This window comes from Ictalurus punctatus, chromosome 23, assembly GCF_001660625.3.
Source record: "Ictalurus punctatus breed USDA103 chromosome 23, Coco_2.0, whole genome shotgun sequence".
Lineage (NCBI taxonomy): Eukaryota > Metazoa > Chordata > Actinopteri > Siluriformes > Ictaluridae > Ictalurus > Ictalurus punctatus.
The window spans coordinates 5,190,930-5,205,754 of NC_030438.2; the positions used below are offsets into that span (position 1 = coordinate 5,190,930).

The 14,825-nt window shown below is 38.0% G+C and overlaps 1 protein-coding gene across 4 annotated transcripts; it reads left to right on the plus strand.

The window, feature by feature from the left end:
* The first annotated feature begins 150 nt into the window (after positions 1-150).
* Positions 151-13,332, plus strand: qtrt2 (queuine tRNA-ribosyltransferase accessory subunit 2). 4 transcript variants are annotated; one of them, XM_017453463.3, is made up of 9 exons: positions 151-239; positions 1,552-1,778; positions 1,874-1,929; positions 4,771-4,847; positions 5,046-5,255; positions 6,618-6,817; positions 8,221-8,390; positions 11,304-11,409; positions 12,195-13,332. In XM_017453463.3, the coding sequence occupies exons 1-9, from the start codon at positions 162-164 to the stop codon at positions 12,415-12,417; spliced, it is 1,347 nt and encodes a 448-aa protein (XP_017308952.3). In that variant the 5' UTR covers positions 151-161; the 3' UTR covers positions 12,418-13,332. The 4 variants fall into 4 exon arrangements, with proteins under 4 accessions (XP_017308952.3, XP_017308951.2, XP_053530906.1 ...); XM_017453462.3 differs by having other exon boundaries at positions 170-239; positions 1,528-1,778; XM_053674931.1 differs by lacking the exon at positions 151-239 and adding an exon at positions 248-1,415 and having other exon boundaries at positions 1,528-1,778.
* The last annotated feature ends 1,493 nt before the right edge of the window (positions 13,333-14,825 follow it).

Here is a 14,825-nt window from a genome sequence, read left to right on the forward strand (position 1 = left end):
GTTTTCTTTCTATATCTTGTTTTGTATATACGTATATACATATATATATATATATATATATATATATATATATATATATATATATATATATATATATATGTATAAACATATATCTTAAATTAGCGGACCATGAAGAGGGCATATTTATGATGACGTAACAAATGTGCGACTCCATATCCGGGTTTGCTGTTAACTCTGCGACTTGTAGTACTTGTGTTCACGTGCCTTGCACAATTCCGGTAAGCAGGGGTTGTTCACATGATTCTGTTTATAATAATTTCAATAAATATATGCGAATTGTTTTAATATACTTTAGGAGCACTCGTAGCCGTCGTAGTGTGCATGCATCTCCTTGTTAGCATTAGCTAGTTATCTGTAGTTAACGTGGTACCGGTACCTTTTTTTCATAAATATATTGATATAGCATCACATATTTGGATTGAGGAATAAAATGAGGATGTAAAAACATTTCAACTTAACCAGCTAACACTTATTTCTCTCTGGATTATAAAACAAGTCAACCAGCAAGAACAAACCACTTAACCACAACATTTATTAAACTAATAAAGCTTGAGAAATTTAGGAGAAATTAGCTGTATTCAGTTGAAATATAATAGCATTGTAATGAAATAAAATGGCATAAAGGAAATCTGCAAATAAAGCTCTTATTATATTGTTTGAAAATATTTACTTTTGAAGAACAAATAGATTCATTTGTGTATTTTTTTAAAAACATTTTATGAGTTTTTTAAAATTAAAAATACAATCCAAATTATTCAGTTTTGTGCATTAGGGATGTACAAATTCAGACTTCAATCCCAGGTTCATAATCTAGTCTAAGAGTATCAGGATATTAATCTAATTAATCCAGTGGTGAAGCGTGTCTTGCATTCGTATATTGTTCTCGTTATCACGCTGGAATAAGCAACTTCAACAGGTCAAAAAAAAAAGCAAAGCAGTGAGGTAACCAGATGCAATGCTACTCCCATATTACTATCAAACAATTTCTTTTCTAAAAGCCATTTTCTTTCATGAGTTTTGCGTTTATTATTATTCAAATATTTAGATACTATATTACCAACTCCTTGTTTGTGCTATAAAATTGGAATTTTTGAATGGTTTATGTATTAAAGTTGTGTATTACATTTACATTTATTCATATAGCAGACGCTTTTATCCAATGCGACTTACAAATGAGAAAAATACAAGCAAAGCGATATATCAAACAGAGGACAATGCAAGTAATGCTACCATACAAGATCCATTAATTGAGTTCCAGAAGAAGCAAAGTGCACAGAGTAGAGGTGTAAGTGCAATTTTTTTTTTTTTTTATGAGTTGGTTAGGTGTTCACAGAAGAGGTGGGTCTTTAACTGTTTTTTTGAAGATGGTGAGAGATTCTGCAGTCCGGATTGAGGTTGGAAGTTCATTCCACCATTGAGGAACAGTTAGTGTGAAGGTTCTGGAAAGGGACCTTGTGCCACACTAACTGTATTATCTGTTGTCATTCTGCTTGACATTTCATGCAGCTGCTCTTTGATGCACTTACTTAGTTAACCACTCTCGACTGCACTGGGGCCATGAAGCTGGAGTTGTCGAAGGTGGTGCGAGGTTGCCGTCTGGGGCTTTTGACCAGCATCGGTCAAACCTCGCAGCACTCCCTGGAAGTTCCAGGCTGTCTCCTGTACACCCGCTGTGCCACTGTGCCCCATTTGACCCAGGACACACTTCACACACTCCATAACCTGCCTGCAGTTACACAGGTCACACTGGAGAGCCTGTGAGTATCTGCTGTTCTTCTTGCTGTACGTGTCTGCACCTCAGATCTTTATCACTTTTGAAATGTGCTTAGTGCTAAGATGCTTTCTCATTCAGCGCAGAGCACCAGGAAATCCTGGAGGAGTTTAAACATGGTGTAAGAAAGTTTGCAGGTTAGTAACGTTCTCTAATATCACACTGATGTTTCGCTGTTGTAATTATGACCTCTATTTAAAAATTGATGTGGCGGTCCAGGAAAACCTTTCCGACTGTGGCTGAATTTCTGAGCCACCAATATCAAATTGGCCAAAATCTGGGCTTTCTGCCTATCACACCTCGGCTTTGAGAAACCATTAGTATATTTCACCGACATGATGTGGAAAGCATTTTAATCTCGTCCACATCACTTTTCAAAACAATGTTATGCCCATGGTGTCAATATTATAACTATTATTCAAAAGAACGTATTAAGTTTCTGTCAAATGTGCCTTGTATTTCTGAGAGTACAAAACCCATGGGGACAAAGGCTTTCAGACTTTCCAGTGATGGCCAGTGAGCCCTGACACACCCGCTACACAGACATGAGAAATGGAATTAAAGTAGCAGCAAGTCACCTGTGTGGGGAATTAAATGGAATAATAAATGACGTTTTCCCGAATACTGTTCAACACCTTTCACTTTATTTCTACATCATCAGTTGTCTTGGGGTTTACTCAGAGTGATTTAGCCTTCATTCGGATATACCTCACATACACATCGAGAGCCAAACAGTTTGGATTCGTCATGCAAGAATACACTGGTGTGATCGCAATCACATTCATCTCATCACCCGCACAATTGGATTCATTTTCCTCTGTGAATTCATCTGAAGGAGAACTTGCATTAATAATAAAACACCTCTTGCGCATTCACGTTTTGCTTGTAATACAGCTCTGTCTTTTGGGATAACAGTCAGCACACTGGCAGATCTATAAAATTGTAAGGGGATCTCCTGTACACAGCGCTTTTCAAGTAATTGTACAAGTTTTTGATTGGATTAAGATCTGGGTTCTAAGTGGGCCATTTCAAATCGTTCTTGTTCATCATCATCATCTTCTAAAGCCATCTACTGTGCTTTGTTGACTTGGGTTTGTGCTTTGGGTCATTATCCTGCTGGAACGTGAGATTTTTTCTTTATCTTCAGCTTTCTAACAGAGGCCTGCAGGTTTGTACCAAAATAGACTGGTATTCAGAACTATCCGTGATTCCGTCCATGTTGACTAGAGCACCAGTTCCCGCTGAAAAGAAGCATCCTCACTGCATGATGCTGCCACCACCATGCTTCACTGTGGGTATGGTGTTCTTTGGGTTATAAGCCGTCTTGTTTTTGCACCAAGCATATATTTTAGAGTTATCCTCAAAAAGTTCTACCTTGGTTTCATCAGACCATTTTACCACATGGTTTGGGGTGATTTAGGAGGGCATGGATTTTTTTTTTTTTTTTTGTGAGAAAGGACTTCCATCTAGTCACCCTACCCCACAGCACAGACAGGTGTAGAGTATGAGTGTTGTCCAGTACTTGGTAGATATTCCTGCATGTCCTTTAATGTTGCCGTAGGTCTCTAGACATCCTCCCTCATCTATTTTCATCTTGTATTTTTGTCAGTTTTAGAGGGACGTCCTGTTCTTGGTGGTGTCGTTTTTCTCCGTTTGCTGACGATGGCCTTCAGTGTTTCATGGTACATCTGATATTATGGAAATTCATTGTGTCCCACTCTCCTGATCATGGAGCATCCATGGCTTCAGCAGTTTGATGAAAACACGAAGGTGTCTAGAAAATCCTCCAGAAACAGCGGATCTTTTTTGAGGTTAATCAGATTCAATTCATTGATGGCTCCGCTTACTAGTGGTAACCTCACCCCAGTGTCTATGCTGCAACGAGGTCTCTCCGAGTCGACATGACGAGTGAAAAGACCCTGGAGAAATGAGCTATTTGTTCCTCAGACGTGTTTAAAAGAAAAGCATGGTTCCTTTTACGGCACTTTTGAGAAAACCGGTTTTCCTCTTGGTTTCGTACCATTAATTAACAAATGAGCCGCCTTCTTGGATTTGAAACTGCACCAAGTTATAAATGACTGATTTCAAAGATGACGACTGCTTGTATTGAGATAGAAAGTGTCTTCCATTTATTGAGTAGGCGATCAGGAAGCTAATGAATAATAATGAACACTGGGGTTTGCTTTATGAATGTTAATGATTACTGGGTGGTTTCAGAGAAAATTGTAAGTTGATGAGGCAGAAAAGGCACTTTTAGTAAACAACACTTTTTTTTTTTTTTTTTTTTTTTTTTTTTTTGCAAAAGTCTTAGGCACTATTTAAAAAAAAAAAAAAATACTAGCGTCGTTATAGAGTTTTATTTTATGACTTCTACATTATCGAGTCAGTACGAAAACATTTTAGATTTCCAAACATTAGTTTTCCAGCACAAAATGAAATGTTCCAGAAAAATGTTTGTATGTCAGTAAAGAACGCAGCATATTAAGTAGTAATGGACACTTTTCAAACAAAAACATAATGAAGGCTGCTGAATTTTGCTGCGAAAATAAGAAGCGTGTGCGACAGTCAAAGTCTGCAGAAGAACCGTGGCTGGTTCTGCACAATGCTCAATAAAACTTGCAGCTAATTTCCTTGTAAAACTGCACTAATTCTCCCTGAGACTACTTTTCGATTATTAGTTATTTATTGTCCGTCACACCAAATATTGTCTTTGTTTCATTTGTTACTGTTTACTGCTCTTTATAGTATTTTCTTAAATGGACAAACATTTAATTTCATTATTTTTGAAGGCATCTTTGCTCTACAGCACTTCTTTTCATGTGCCTTAGACTTTTGCACAGTGCTGTAGTTGCCAGCCTCCGATCTCTAATTAATTGAAAGCCAGAAAAGACTGCACCCCATTCAGCTGAACTACATGGAAGATAAGCTGGCATCAGACTGAAGATTCTAATTCTCGATATGATTCTTTATTTAATCAGGTCTACACGACACGCTGCTCTTCTGCACCCTCCATGACCCTGCCACGACCCATCCCGCTGGCCACGTCACCAACAAGGTCACTGCGCGTGCCATTAAAGTGGAACTCGGTCACCTCAGTTTTGATTAGTTTGAGTTATAACGATGGGAAACTTTTATGTTCCATTCAATTTCACTGCCAAGCCATTCGTTTATGGTTTTGTGTGTGTGTGTGTGTGTGTGTGTGTGTGTGTGTGTGTGTGTGTGTGTGTGTGTGTGTGTATGGGTGGTTTTGCAGACAGTGTCCGTGTGGGGCAGCGGAGGAAGAATAGAGCTGTCAGTGGCCAAGTTTATGGCCATGCAGGCAGCCATCCGGCCAGACTGCTATGAGAGCATGGCAGATGGAGAGACATGGCAGGCCAACACATCGCGGAAGAGGGTGCGTAAAGCAGTTGAGCGCACTCTTTCGCACCTGGACGAGTGTCTCGAATTGCACCACAAAACACAGGTACAGTACACGACGTCAGCGCAGTCCGGTAATCCACAGACATTTTAAAGACTCATTTTTCTCTCACACTCGTGCACAGCAGCAAATTGCCCCTCTTCGATAATAACTGAGCAAATTAATGCGAGTATGGTGATTTTATTTATTTATTTCTTTTTGAGCGACATTTTTGTTTCTTGCAGCACAATGTTAATGAGTTTAAATTGGTTTAATTAACACAACCAGAATTAGTTGCGTAACTCTGGGCTCTTTATTGCTCCGGGCAGCATTATTGCACTGCATTTGTTGCATCATTTCCTGCTGATCAAGGCAGCATTTCCTTTATTAATTATATAATCTTGTGCCGATTTTAACTGAAAAAAATCCATCCTTTGTCTTGAATGTTGCAGTCCCTGTCATAAAAATACAAATTTTTAAAAGCCATTGCAAGCTGGATTTGACACGTGGCCTTACTAAAGGGTTAGTAAATATCAAGCATACAAAACCTCTCATCGATTTGAAGGCAGGTTTGAGTTCACTTATTCTTAAAGACATTTTGCCGCCTAATTTTGAATTGCCATTAGATAACATTTTTAGGTGAGGTTATGGTGCTTTTAAAAATAAAATGTACAATCATCAACCTTAAAGGGGTTCTCATGCCTTTTTATTATTATTATTGTTGTTGTTATCATTATTATTATTATTATTATTATTATTATTATTATTATTTCCCCGCCCAACCACTTCAGTAATGTATGTGTGATGTACCTTTATTGAGAAAGGTACGGAAATCCTGTTTACGTCCTTATTTACTCCCTTACTCCCTTAACTCGCTTATCATGGAAGTCTTGGGGAAGTTGTTGCTAAACATATAAACATTTTAAAATTCCCAGCTATGTAGCAGAAATAGAAAAGCTAACGTTTACACTTGAACAATAACACGAGAGAGAAAGTCTTACCAAAGATGTTCTTATGGAATTTTGTTTAACTCCCCAACTTAAATTCTAGCGACCGATTATTTTCGAGAAGGTTCCGAAGTATCTTGGCCCCATCCGAAAAAGTCGTTTTCTTTCTTTACAGATGAGATACAGATTTGGGGTTTAATTCATCCGTATTGATGCCTTTGACCGAAGAATTAAAGAACGTGTTCTGCAGAAATACACATTTTTATAGAATTGAACACCTTCCCTTAGACTACCTATACACATCACCATTGGTAAATCAAGATGTCTATGTTGAAAGTAGGCTGGTGTATTCCTTTAAATCCTTAAGGATTTTGCCATATACAAGTCAAACGATTAAGCAATATACACACTGATTGATTGATGAACTTCAATTGATTCATCATTGACAACAATGGCTTTTTATGCATTGCTTTTCCAATAGGAACTGAAAGGGTCTGCGATATTCGGCGTGGTGGAGGGAGGTGACATCTTGGAGGAGAGGCTGAGGTCAGCACGCGAAACAGCCAAACGGCCTGTGGCTGGATTCGTCCTGGATGGCTTCCAGTCCACCTCCATGGAGCAGGAGCTCAGGGAGCAACTGATCACAGCAGTGACTGCAGAGCTGCCTCAGGAAAAACCGAGGTATAACCCAGCCTAAAGCCTCGCTCTGGTGTCACATGGTTTATGTGTGTGCGTTCCTCTCAGTGGGAAAGCGAGTGCTTGTTATGCTCTGTGCTTCTCATCTCCCATCACTGATTAGATACCCTCAGACTCTCTGCAGCCACTTCACATCTCCTCACTCCACATGCCTCAATAGCCAACAGCTTCTGTAGGAGTGATTAAGGAGGAGTATTAAAGTTTTAGGAACAAACTTTGTGTGTTCACATGGTTTTAATGATGGAATGCAGGAATCAGTCATAAGCCAAAAGGCTTTGCAGGGAGATGGAATGATGGATGCTTTTGAAGCTTTTTGAAATATCTAGTACCAAAGCTGGGTGATGATTAGATTCTTTACTGATACACGGTTTATTGTATCTGTGTATTCATTATAAGAGCAGAAACGATTGAGGTGAGGAAAGCAAAGCAGCAAAAACATAATGCTGTTCTTAGAAATGAACTGAAATCAGTCAGATTGACATTTTATTGTCTCGTCTGCTGATGTTTAATATATTTACACTACTTACTGTCACATACACATTATTATTATTATTATTATTATTATTAATGTGTTTTACTAAATGATTTATTACATTTAAATCTCTCCCATCAAAAATGAAATGCTTCATCATAGGATCAAGGTGATCAGTCACAAGAGCTTTGTGTTGAATTATTTTTATTTATTTATGTTTGTGGTCAAGCAGAAAAAGTGACTGAGAGCCAAACCTATGTATTTGATGATACTGTTCTTGTTGACAGTCTGATGGCAGCCTTCACCTGAAGAGGAGGTGATACTAATACGACACTTATACATCAGCATCACGGTTACTGTGTGCTTCCGACCCTTACTGATGTCTTTTTCACAACTCTAAACACAGATGTCACTTTTAATCACTGTTCCTGTTGAAACACGAGCAAGTCGAGCAGTTTTTGCTTTGAAGCTCCTGCCTTCCGCTCCTCAGTAATGAGCCCTCTTTCATAGTCACTTGGATCTTTTTCTTTTTCTCTTGCCATCTTGATCCAGGCCTTATATTGGCCACAGAGCATGGTAAGAAAATATCAAAACATCATCAAAAGTCCAGTTGACTGAACTCTAGATGTTTCAGAAAACTGCAGGGTCTTGTTAGCCAGACTTTTTCATTAAGCTGCGTGATGCACACTGAAGTACACGAAAACAGGAAAAGGCAAAATTGCAGCTTGTATTGATAACTTTGATTTCCCTCGGCTGAATGTGGAGTTGAGTTTTATTTATTTTATTTGACTTTGCCCAATCTTGTAGGAAATTCAGGACTCCGGGCCTTTAACTACTGTAAACTTAAACGTTAAAAAGACTGTCTCAACGTTCACGGTCACTTTGTTCTGAAGTATTTGTTCTGGGTGTGTGTCAGGTTATTGAGAGGCGTGGGGCATCCAGATGAGGTCATAGCTTATGTGGAAGCTGGAGTGGACCTGTTTGAGGGCTTCTTCCCCTTTCAGGTGACTGAGAGAGGCTGCGCCCTGTGCTTCGACTACACCGCTACACCTGACCCAGAGACTGCAGGTACATCTCCCCCTACAGGTGGGCCACTGTCTGCACTCCCCAGTCCACACTCTCAATCCTAGACCATGTTCTTTTTTTATTTTTATTTTAAACTGAGATGTCAAGTAAATTAGATGAGTAATGGCAAGAGAAATGGTGCAGATTTCTCTCTCGTGCTCTCTCTCTCATTGTATTCTTTCCAATGGTGGCAAGTAATAGTGCTCTAATGTCTAGCTGCTATGGTGAGAAATAGGATTCATCAGTTATTTTTTTTCCCATTTCTGTTTGAAAGCCACTAGACAGCTAACTATACTCTGAGCAGTGATATTGAGGTGAAATCCAATAAAAATATTGGAGAAAAAGATCGGTAGATCTGGGGTTTTCTTGTGTCTTTTTTAAGATAAAATTTAATTTTCCCTGTTACTAGCATGTTCTTTTTATCATGCAACTGTCATGGATCTTTTATGGCAATGTTCTTGATTGATTGGTAGATCCTGCCTTAAATTATTCAAATAACACATTTGTGTAATCATCACATTCGCTACTTTCTTTCATCCACCCAAAATGCATGAGCGCATCACACTCATCAGTTTATTTGTACAGATCACACCGTGATTGTATTTAGTATATGTCCTCATCCCCACTAAACCTAATTCCTGGTTCCATCAATGGCTGGAGTTAGGGAGATAAGGTCTTCCCAAAGCAGGCTTGGAGTAATAATAACAGCCAGATTAACGGATAAATGAGAAACGGACAGCTGATTAACTTGCTATCCATGTATCTCTGCTACTTCGCGGCTGAACAATCAGAGAGGTTAATGAATTAAATCTGATTTTAATAGACAAATGTTCTGCCTTCTCACCCGCCGGGATATAAACTATTCACCTACTTGATTAACTCTGCCGGCTTTATCTGAGACTATTGTCAGTTTGAGTTTATATATTAAAAATACTGACTCATCTATCCATGTGTGGAATTCATATTCATTAATGTTCACAATTTTTTTCAATTAATAAGTCATATATTTTTATTATTACTCATAACATTTGCTACTTGCCTAATATGAGCAAACCTGACAGGATGTATGAGCCATATTGATTAATTTTTATAATGTTCACAGCTGATTCCAGACACTTAGCTAACCTATGCTAACTTGACAGCATTTCTGAGAAGATTTTTAGTTGTTGTCATTTTTATAATATTTACTTCTAACATTAGCTAGATATCATTGGTTGATATATAGTAACCTGATAGAGTTTTTCTCTCTTTTTTTGTGAGTATTTCTAAGAAATTTTTGTAAATGGTTTCTTCTGCTTAATGCAAATCTTCACTGCTAATGCTAGCCAGCTAGCTAACATACGCTAACAAGGCAGGATTTCTGAGAAAATTTCTGATCATAGCCATACATTTTTGAAACCCTTATTTCTATTTGATTTCTTTTATTGGCTAATATGATCTAACCTGACAGGATTCCTGAGAGGATTTTAAAGTTGTAATTACATCTAACATTAGCTAGTTAGCTAATAAGAGCTAACATGACATGATGTCTGAGAAGATTAACAAATTGTAGTTATACATTTTTATAAAACACTAATGTCAGCTAGGTGGCTAATAAGAACGAAGATGACATGATTTCTGAGAGGTTTTTAAAGCCATATATTTGTCAATGTTTATAATATTCACTTTTTTATTGCAAGCCAGCTAACCTAATCTTATTACATGACAGGATTTCTGAGAGGATCTTGTCAGTGTCATAATTTTTGTAACCTTTACTTCTATAATTAGCTAATTGGATACTATGAGCTAACTGGACAGGATTTCTGTGTGGATTTCTAAGTCCTAGTGATAAATGTGACATGATCTTTGTTGCTAGGAATTCCAACAAATACTGGGGATAATGAGGATGCCATGCTTTATTGTAATGTGGTCAGATTGCTAATTATTTATTAAACAGTCCTGTTTTGATGTTTAATAATTTGGCTCGTGAGAATTGAGTACTGTGTAACTAATGTTTTATGCATCTATGAGTTAAAGCGACGACCACTAATCTTGAAGGTCTGAACAGTTCACTTACTTTATATGCAAATGTGTGAGGATCTGCTTGTGTAGCTCAGTAAAATAAAATAATGAAGTTGTAGCTGAGCTGTAGTGCCTGATGTCAGTCTGCCTCCTGAGCAGGACAGAAGTGCCAATTTATTCTGTAAGCCTTCTGACCACAAGTAGTTCATAACACAGATGTCTGTAAGGGGAAAGACATCTCACCCCCAGAATAGCATAATTAGGCTCCATGATGTGTATAGAGGTGCTGTTATGCAGCATGAATCGATTACAAGTGATGAGAGTAATGAAAATCAGAGCGGTTGGCCGTTCAGCGCTGCCCCTGGGATTTCTTTAGATTTCTTCCGAGCACATTAGCATGCTCTACAGGAGGGTTAAACTCCAGGATGATCCTCTCTGGTGTACTACCATTTTAGGCTGCAAGACACGTTTCCATCTGAACTTAGAGCTAAACTTTCTTCCTCACTTCTCAATCCCTTGTGTTTTATGGCTCAGTTCTGTAATTGTCTTACCGTTCGCTTGGTCTGTATGTTTTTACACTCATTTTTGGAGGTAATAAAGCAGGGATGCTGGAGTTGGGCCTTTACCTTTCCCGAGTGGTTTTGTCTCTCTGGTGGCATTAAATATTAAAGCCTATGACCAAATAGCAATTCTAGCTGCATGGTTTTTTTGTAGTTGAGTGCGTGTCTGTGCGTCTGTCTGTCTGCCTGACTGTCTTTGTGTGTGCGTGAGAGCGTGCGTGAGAGCGTGCGTGAGAGCGTGCGTGAGAGCGTGTTCATGCTAGGACCCTCAAAGATTATAAGACACTAGTTTGGAGAAAAAAAGGCTGGATAAGGCCTATATTGAATAAGGTTGAATTTATTTTAAATCTCTGTATGTCTGTGTGCGAGACAGTTTTGGAATCGAATGGAGTGGAGCCTGCTGTTGAAGTACTAAAGGAAAATGGCGAAGACAGCCCTGAAAATATGAGCCGATTTGAGATGAACCTGAGGGACACAAGGTATATGAGGGATAATTGTCTTTTCAGTGTTCTCTCCTACTATCTTATTATGTCCACAAAGACCTCATTCTAGTAACAGTGACTCTCTCTAATCTGATCATCTTGATAAAAACGGTAGATGGGTGGAAGAATTATTTCCTCTCATTCATACCAAGCTTACTGGTCACTGTGCTGTTTCCACGGCACGTCTTTCAATTGTTGAGTGAGATCAGATTAACGGGTAAATAAAGAGGCTTTTGCAACATCAGTGTTCCTGGAGCACTCAGTCCTGCAATACCTTGTGAAGCACGTACACTAAAGGGACAAATTATTAAAGGAATGGTTGCATATAATATCAAATTTGCTCAATTTCCCTTTACCCCAGGAATAACTGATCAGCCAAGACATGTTTGGTGTTTGAGTTTGGTTTTATTAGCTAAGTAATGGAAGTCTGTCTCGTAGCCAAATACAATTTCTTGATAAACACACACCTAGTTTGTATCATTTACAACAAAATTGTCTAAAACAGCAGGAAGCGTCCCTGCACACATATTTAACTACAGTACATTATTGTTTGCGTAATATCCAGGTTTCTGTTTTTGAGATGCAAGGTGTGCCATTCTGCCATCACTGTGCCATATGCTACCTTTTTATTAAATATTCTTCAACTCTCCAAGGGCTCATATAAAGACCCTGATTTGAACTAACAAAATACTGAGACCTTGTACAAAATGAGGGTGGGATTCATTAGGATCAATATGACTGTAGCTATTCCACCTTGAGAAATTCAATGCTGTGTTTTCCAGGTACCGGGATGATTTCCGTCCACTGGTGGATGGGTGTAGCTGTTACTGCTGTAAGAACCATAAAAGAGCTTACATCCATCATCTGCTGGTGACCAATGAGCTGCTGGCAGGGGTATTACTGATGTTACACAACACAGCTCACTACCTGGGATTCTTCCATGCCCTGAGGGAAGCTGTGGCCAATGACCGGCTAAAGGACTTGAAGAGCAAAGTGTTACAGTGACCAGTGTGGACTAGAGAACATGGAATAAATGCAATCACAGAATGTTGACAGGAGCAAGAAGTATAGTGTTAAAGTGCACAACATCAATTTGGGTGCTTTTTTTTTCTTTTCTTTCTTCAGAAATCTGAAAAAGACAGCAATCCAGTTGAAAGTAGGAAGTCCACCATTTTAAACATCACTCCTGTTAACGTAGTAATATTTTCACACAAGCTGGATATGAAGAAATTTATTCATCAATCATTCTCAGTAGAATTTACACAAAATATGTTGTGAAAATTGTGAAATTCCAGGTATTTCAAGAAATTCCAGTTATTTCAAAACAAGTTTGTATCCTATGAGAGCTCCTGAATTTGTGTACATTTATGTATGAGGAAACTCACTAATGTTGACCTTAATCAGTTTTAAATTGTATAAATGGCAGAGTTACTGCAGCTTTTTATATATATATATATATGTTAAGTTTAATTGCTTAGCTATTTCAATTTTATGAAGATTTGTCTTTGTTGTTTTCTATTCTTGACAAAACAGTTCCATAACCAACGACAAATAAGCCTAGCCATTCAATTAGGACAAAAGTAATGGCACCCTATAACCAGAGGGTGCATTAGTGTGTGTTTGTGGTAGCTGACTCACTGCAGTGGCTGAGCTGCGTTATTGGAAGATCCTTAGGTAGGTAATTCTCACCATTTTGTTTTGTGGGCATGGCTAAATGTGAATCAGCTGTGCTGTGAACATGTCATTTATGGCTGAATTTTTAGTTAATAAACGTGTTTTACTATTTATTAATAATATTTGTATATTCATGAATCCTGGTATTCTAAATAAGGATTGGTAGTTGTTTCTAAACAATTGTATTAATTTACTGGGCATAAACATTGAACAGTTTATTATTCTATAAAGAAGGTAGCTATTTTTTCTGCTTGTCAGTCGTTCTTCTAAATGCATTTATTTTTAACTGTTAAATAAGCAGTGGGTTCTAGGAGATTTCTGTTTGAAAAAGAACTCCGTTAAGGCGGTCAAACATGAACGCTCTTGCGCATACAGCGCTTACATTTAGTTATCTCATGACACCTGTCTTGTGAATGGACGTGGAAGAGTTCTTTGTAGTGATTTGTGTGTGCGATCTAGATGGTCTCAGAGAAGGCATATTAGCTTCGTTTGATGTCTGTAGAGTCACATGATTAACATGACTAACGGGTATGGGTGTGATATATATATATATATATGTATGTATGTATATATATATATATATATATGTATGTATATATATATATATATGTATATGTATATGTGTATGTATGTATGTATGTATGTATACACACACACACGTGACATGCTTGTACAAAATGACAGCAGGCGGTGTTTCTATTTAAAAGGCACTGAGTGACTATCACAGCCTGATCTTTTCAGCCAATTAACTTGGCAGCGAGAGTCCAGGCCAGATCATTAAAAGTTTCGCTGTGCTGTGCTGGATGCATTTTTGCAGCCTAGACGCTTCCCAACTACACACTCTTCAAGCTTAATATGGAGAGATGTAAAGACTGATTTGTCGATACAGAAATAAGTCAGTATACCTCCATTAATACATCAAAAGAGCATTCTTTCCTTGTGTGAAACTTGTCTTTTGCACAATAATTCGTCTTGTGACGCAGACCTGCGACAGTGGTATGTACATTTTAAAGTAAAATAAGCTTTTTTATGTGTGTAAGTAATAATCCATTATGAGGTTACATATTGAATACTGGATTATCTGACGACTCAAAATCATCACACTGCTTAACTCCAAAACTTCTAGAGAAGTCTTCCTACCCTCATGGATAACAGTAGGTTACATGATGGTAAATGGTGTAGTCTTCTCACAGGTTTGGATGAATGCATAACCCAATGAATGAATGTAGGTTTCTCCTGTTAGTCAACTTCTGTTTGCTATAGTATTTAACCCCAATTCTCTTACTTCTCATACTGATCCCACACTAGTCTAATGTTATATTTTTAAAAAAGTTTTTATTATTATTATTATTAAAATCTTTAGGTGCGGCATTAGTGGTTATCTATGTCATGTCTCAATCTGACCTTCGACAAGGATGCACAGATTGCGTTCTCACTCTTCTCACTCGATTTTCTTTTTTTCCCCCAATCATGTTACCGGATGGCTTGGTCTATAATTAGCAAACTAATATTTTGATGTTGCTGTCATGTTAAATTATATTTCTGTTAAAGCTTCCTCAAATTCTTTTTGCTTATGGCAAACCACGCATCAGTATTTAATCAAGGCCCGTGCTGTCATGAATTAAAAAATGTGCCAACTTAAGTATCTGGATGAAATATAAGACATAAATCTTCTCCCTGGTTGCTCCTGGGTAAATTCCAGATGCCTTAATATCGTCTATTGGGGAAAAAGTTCCAAT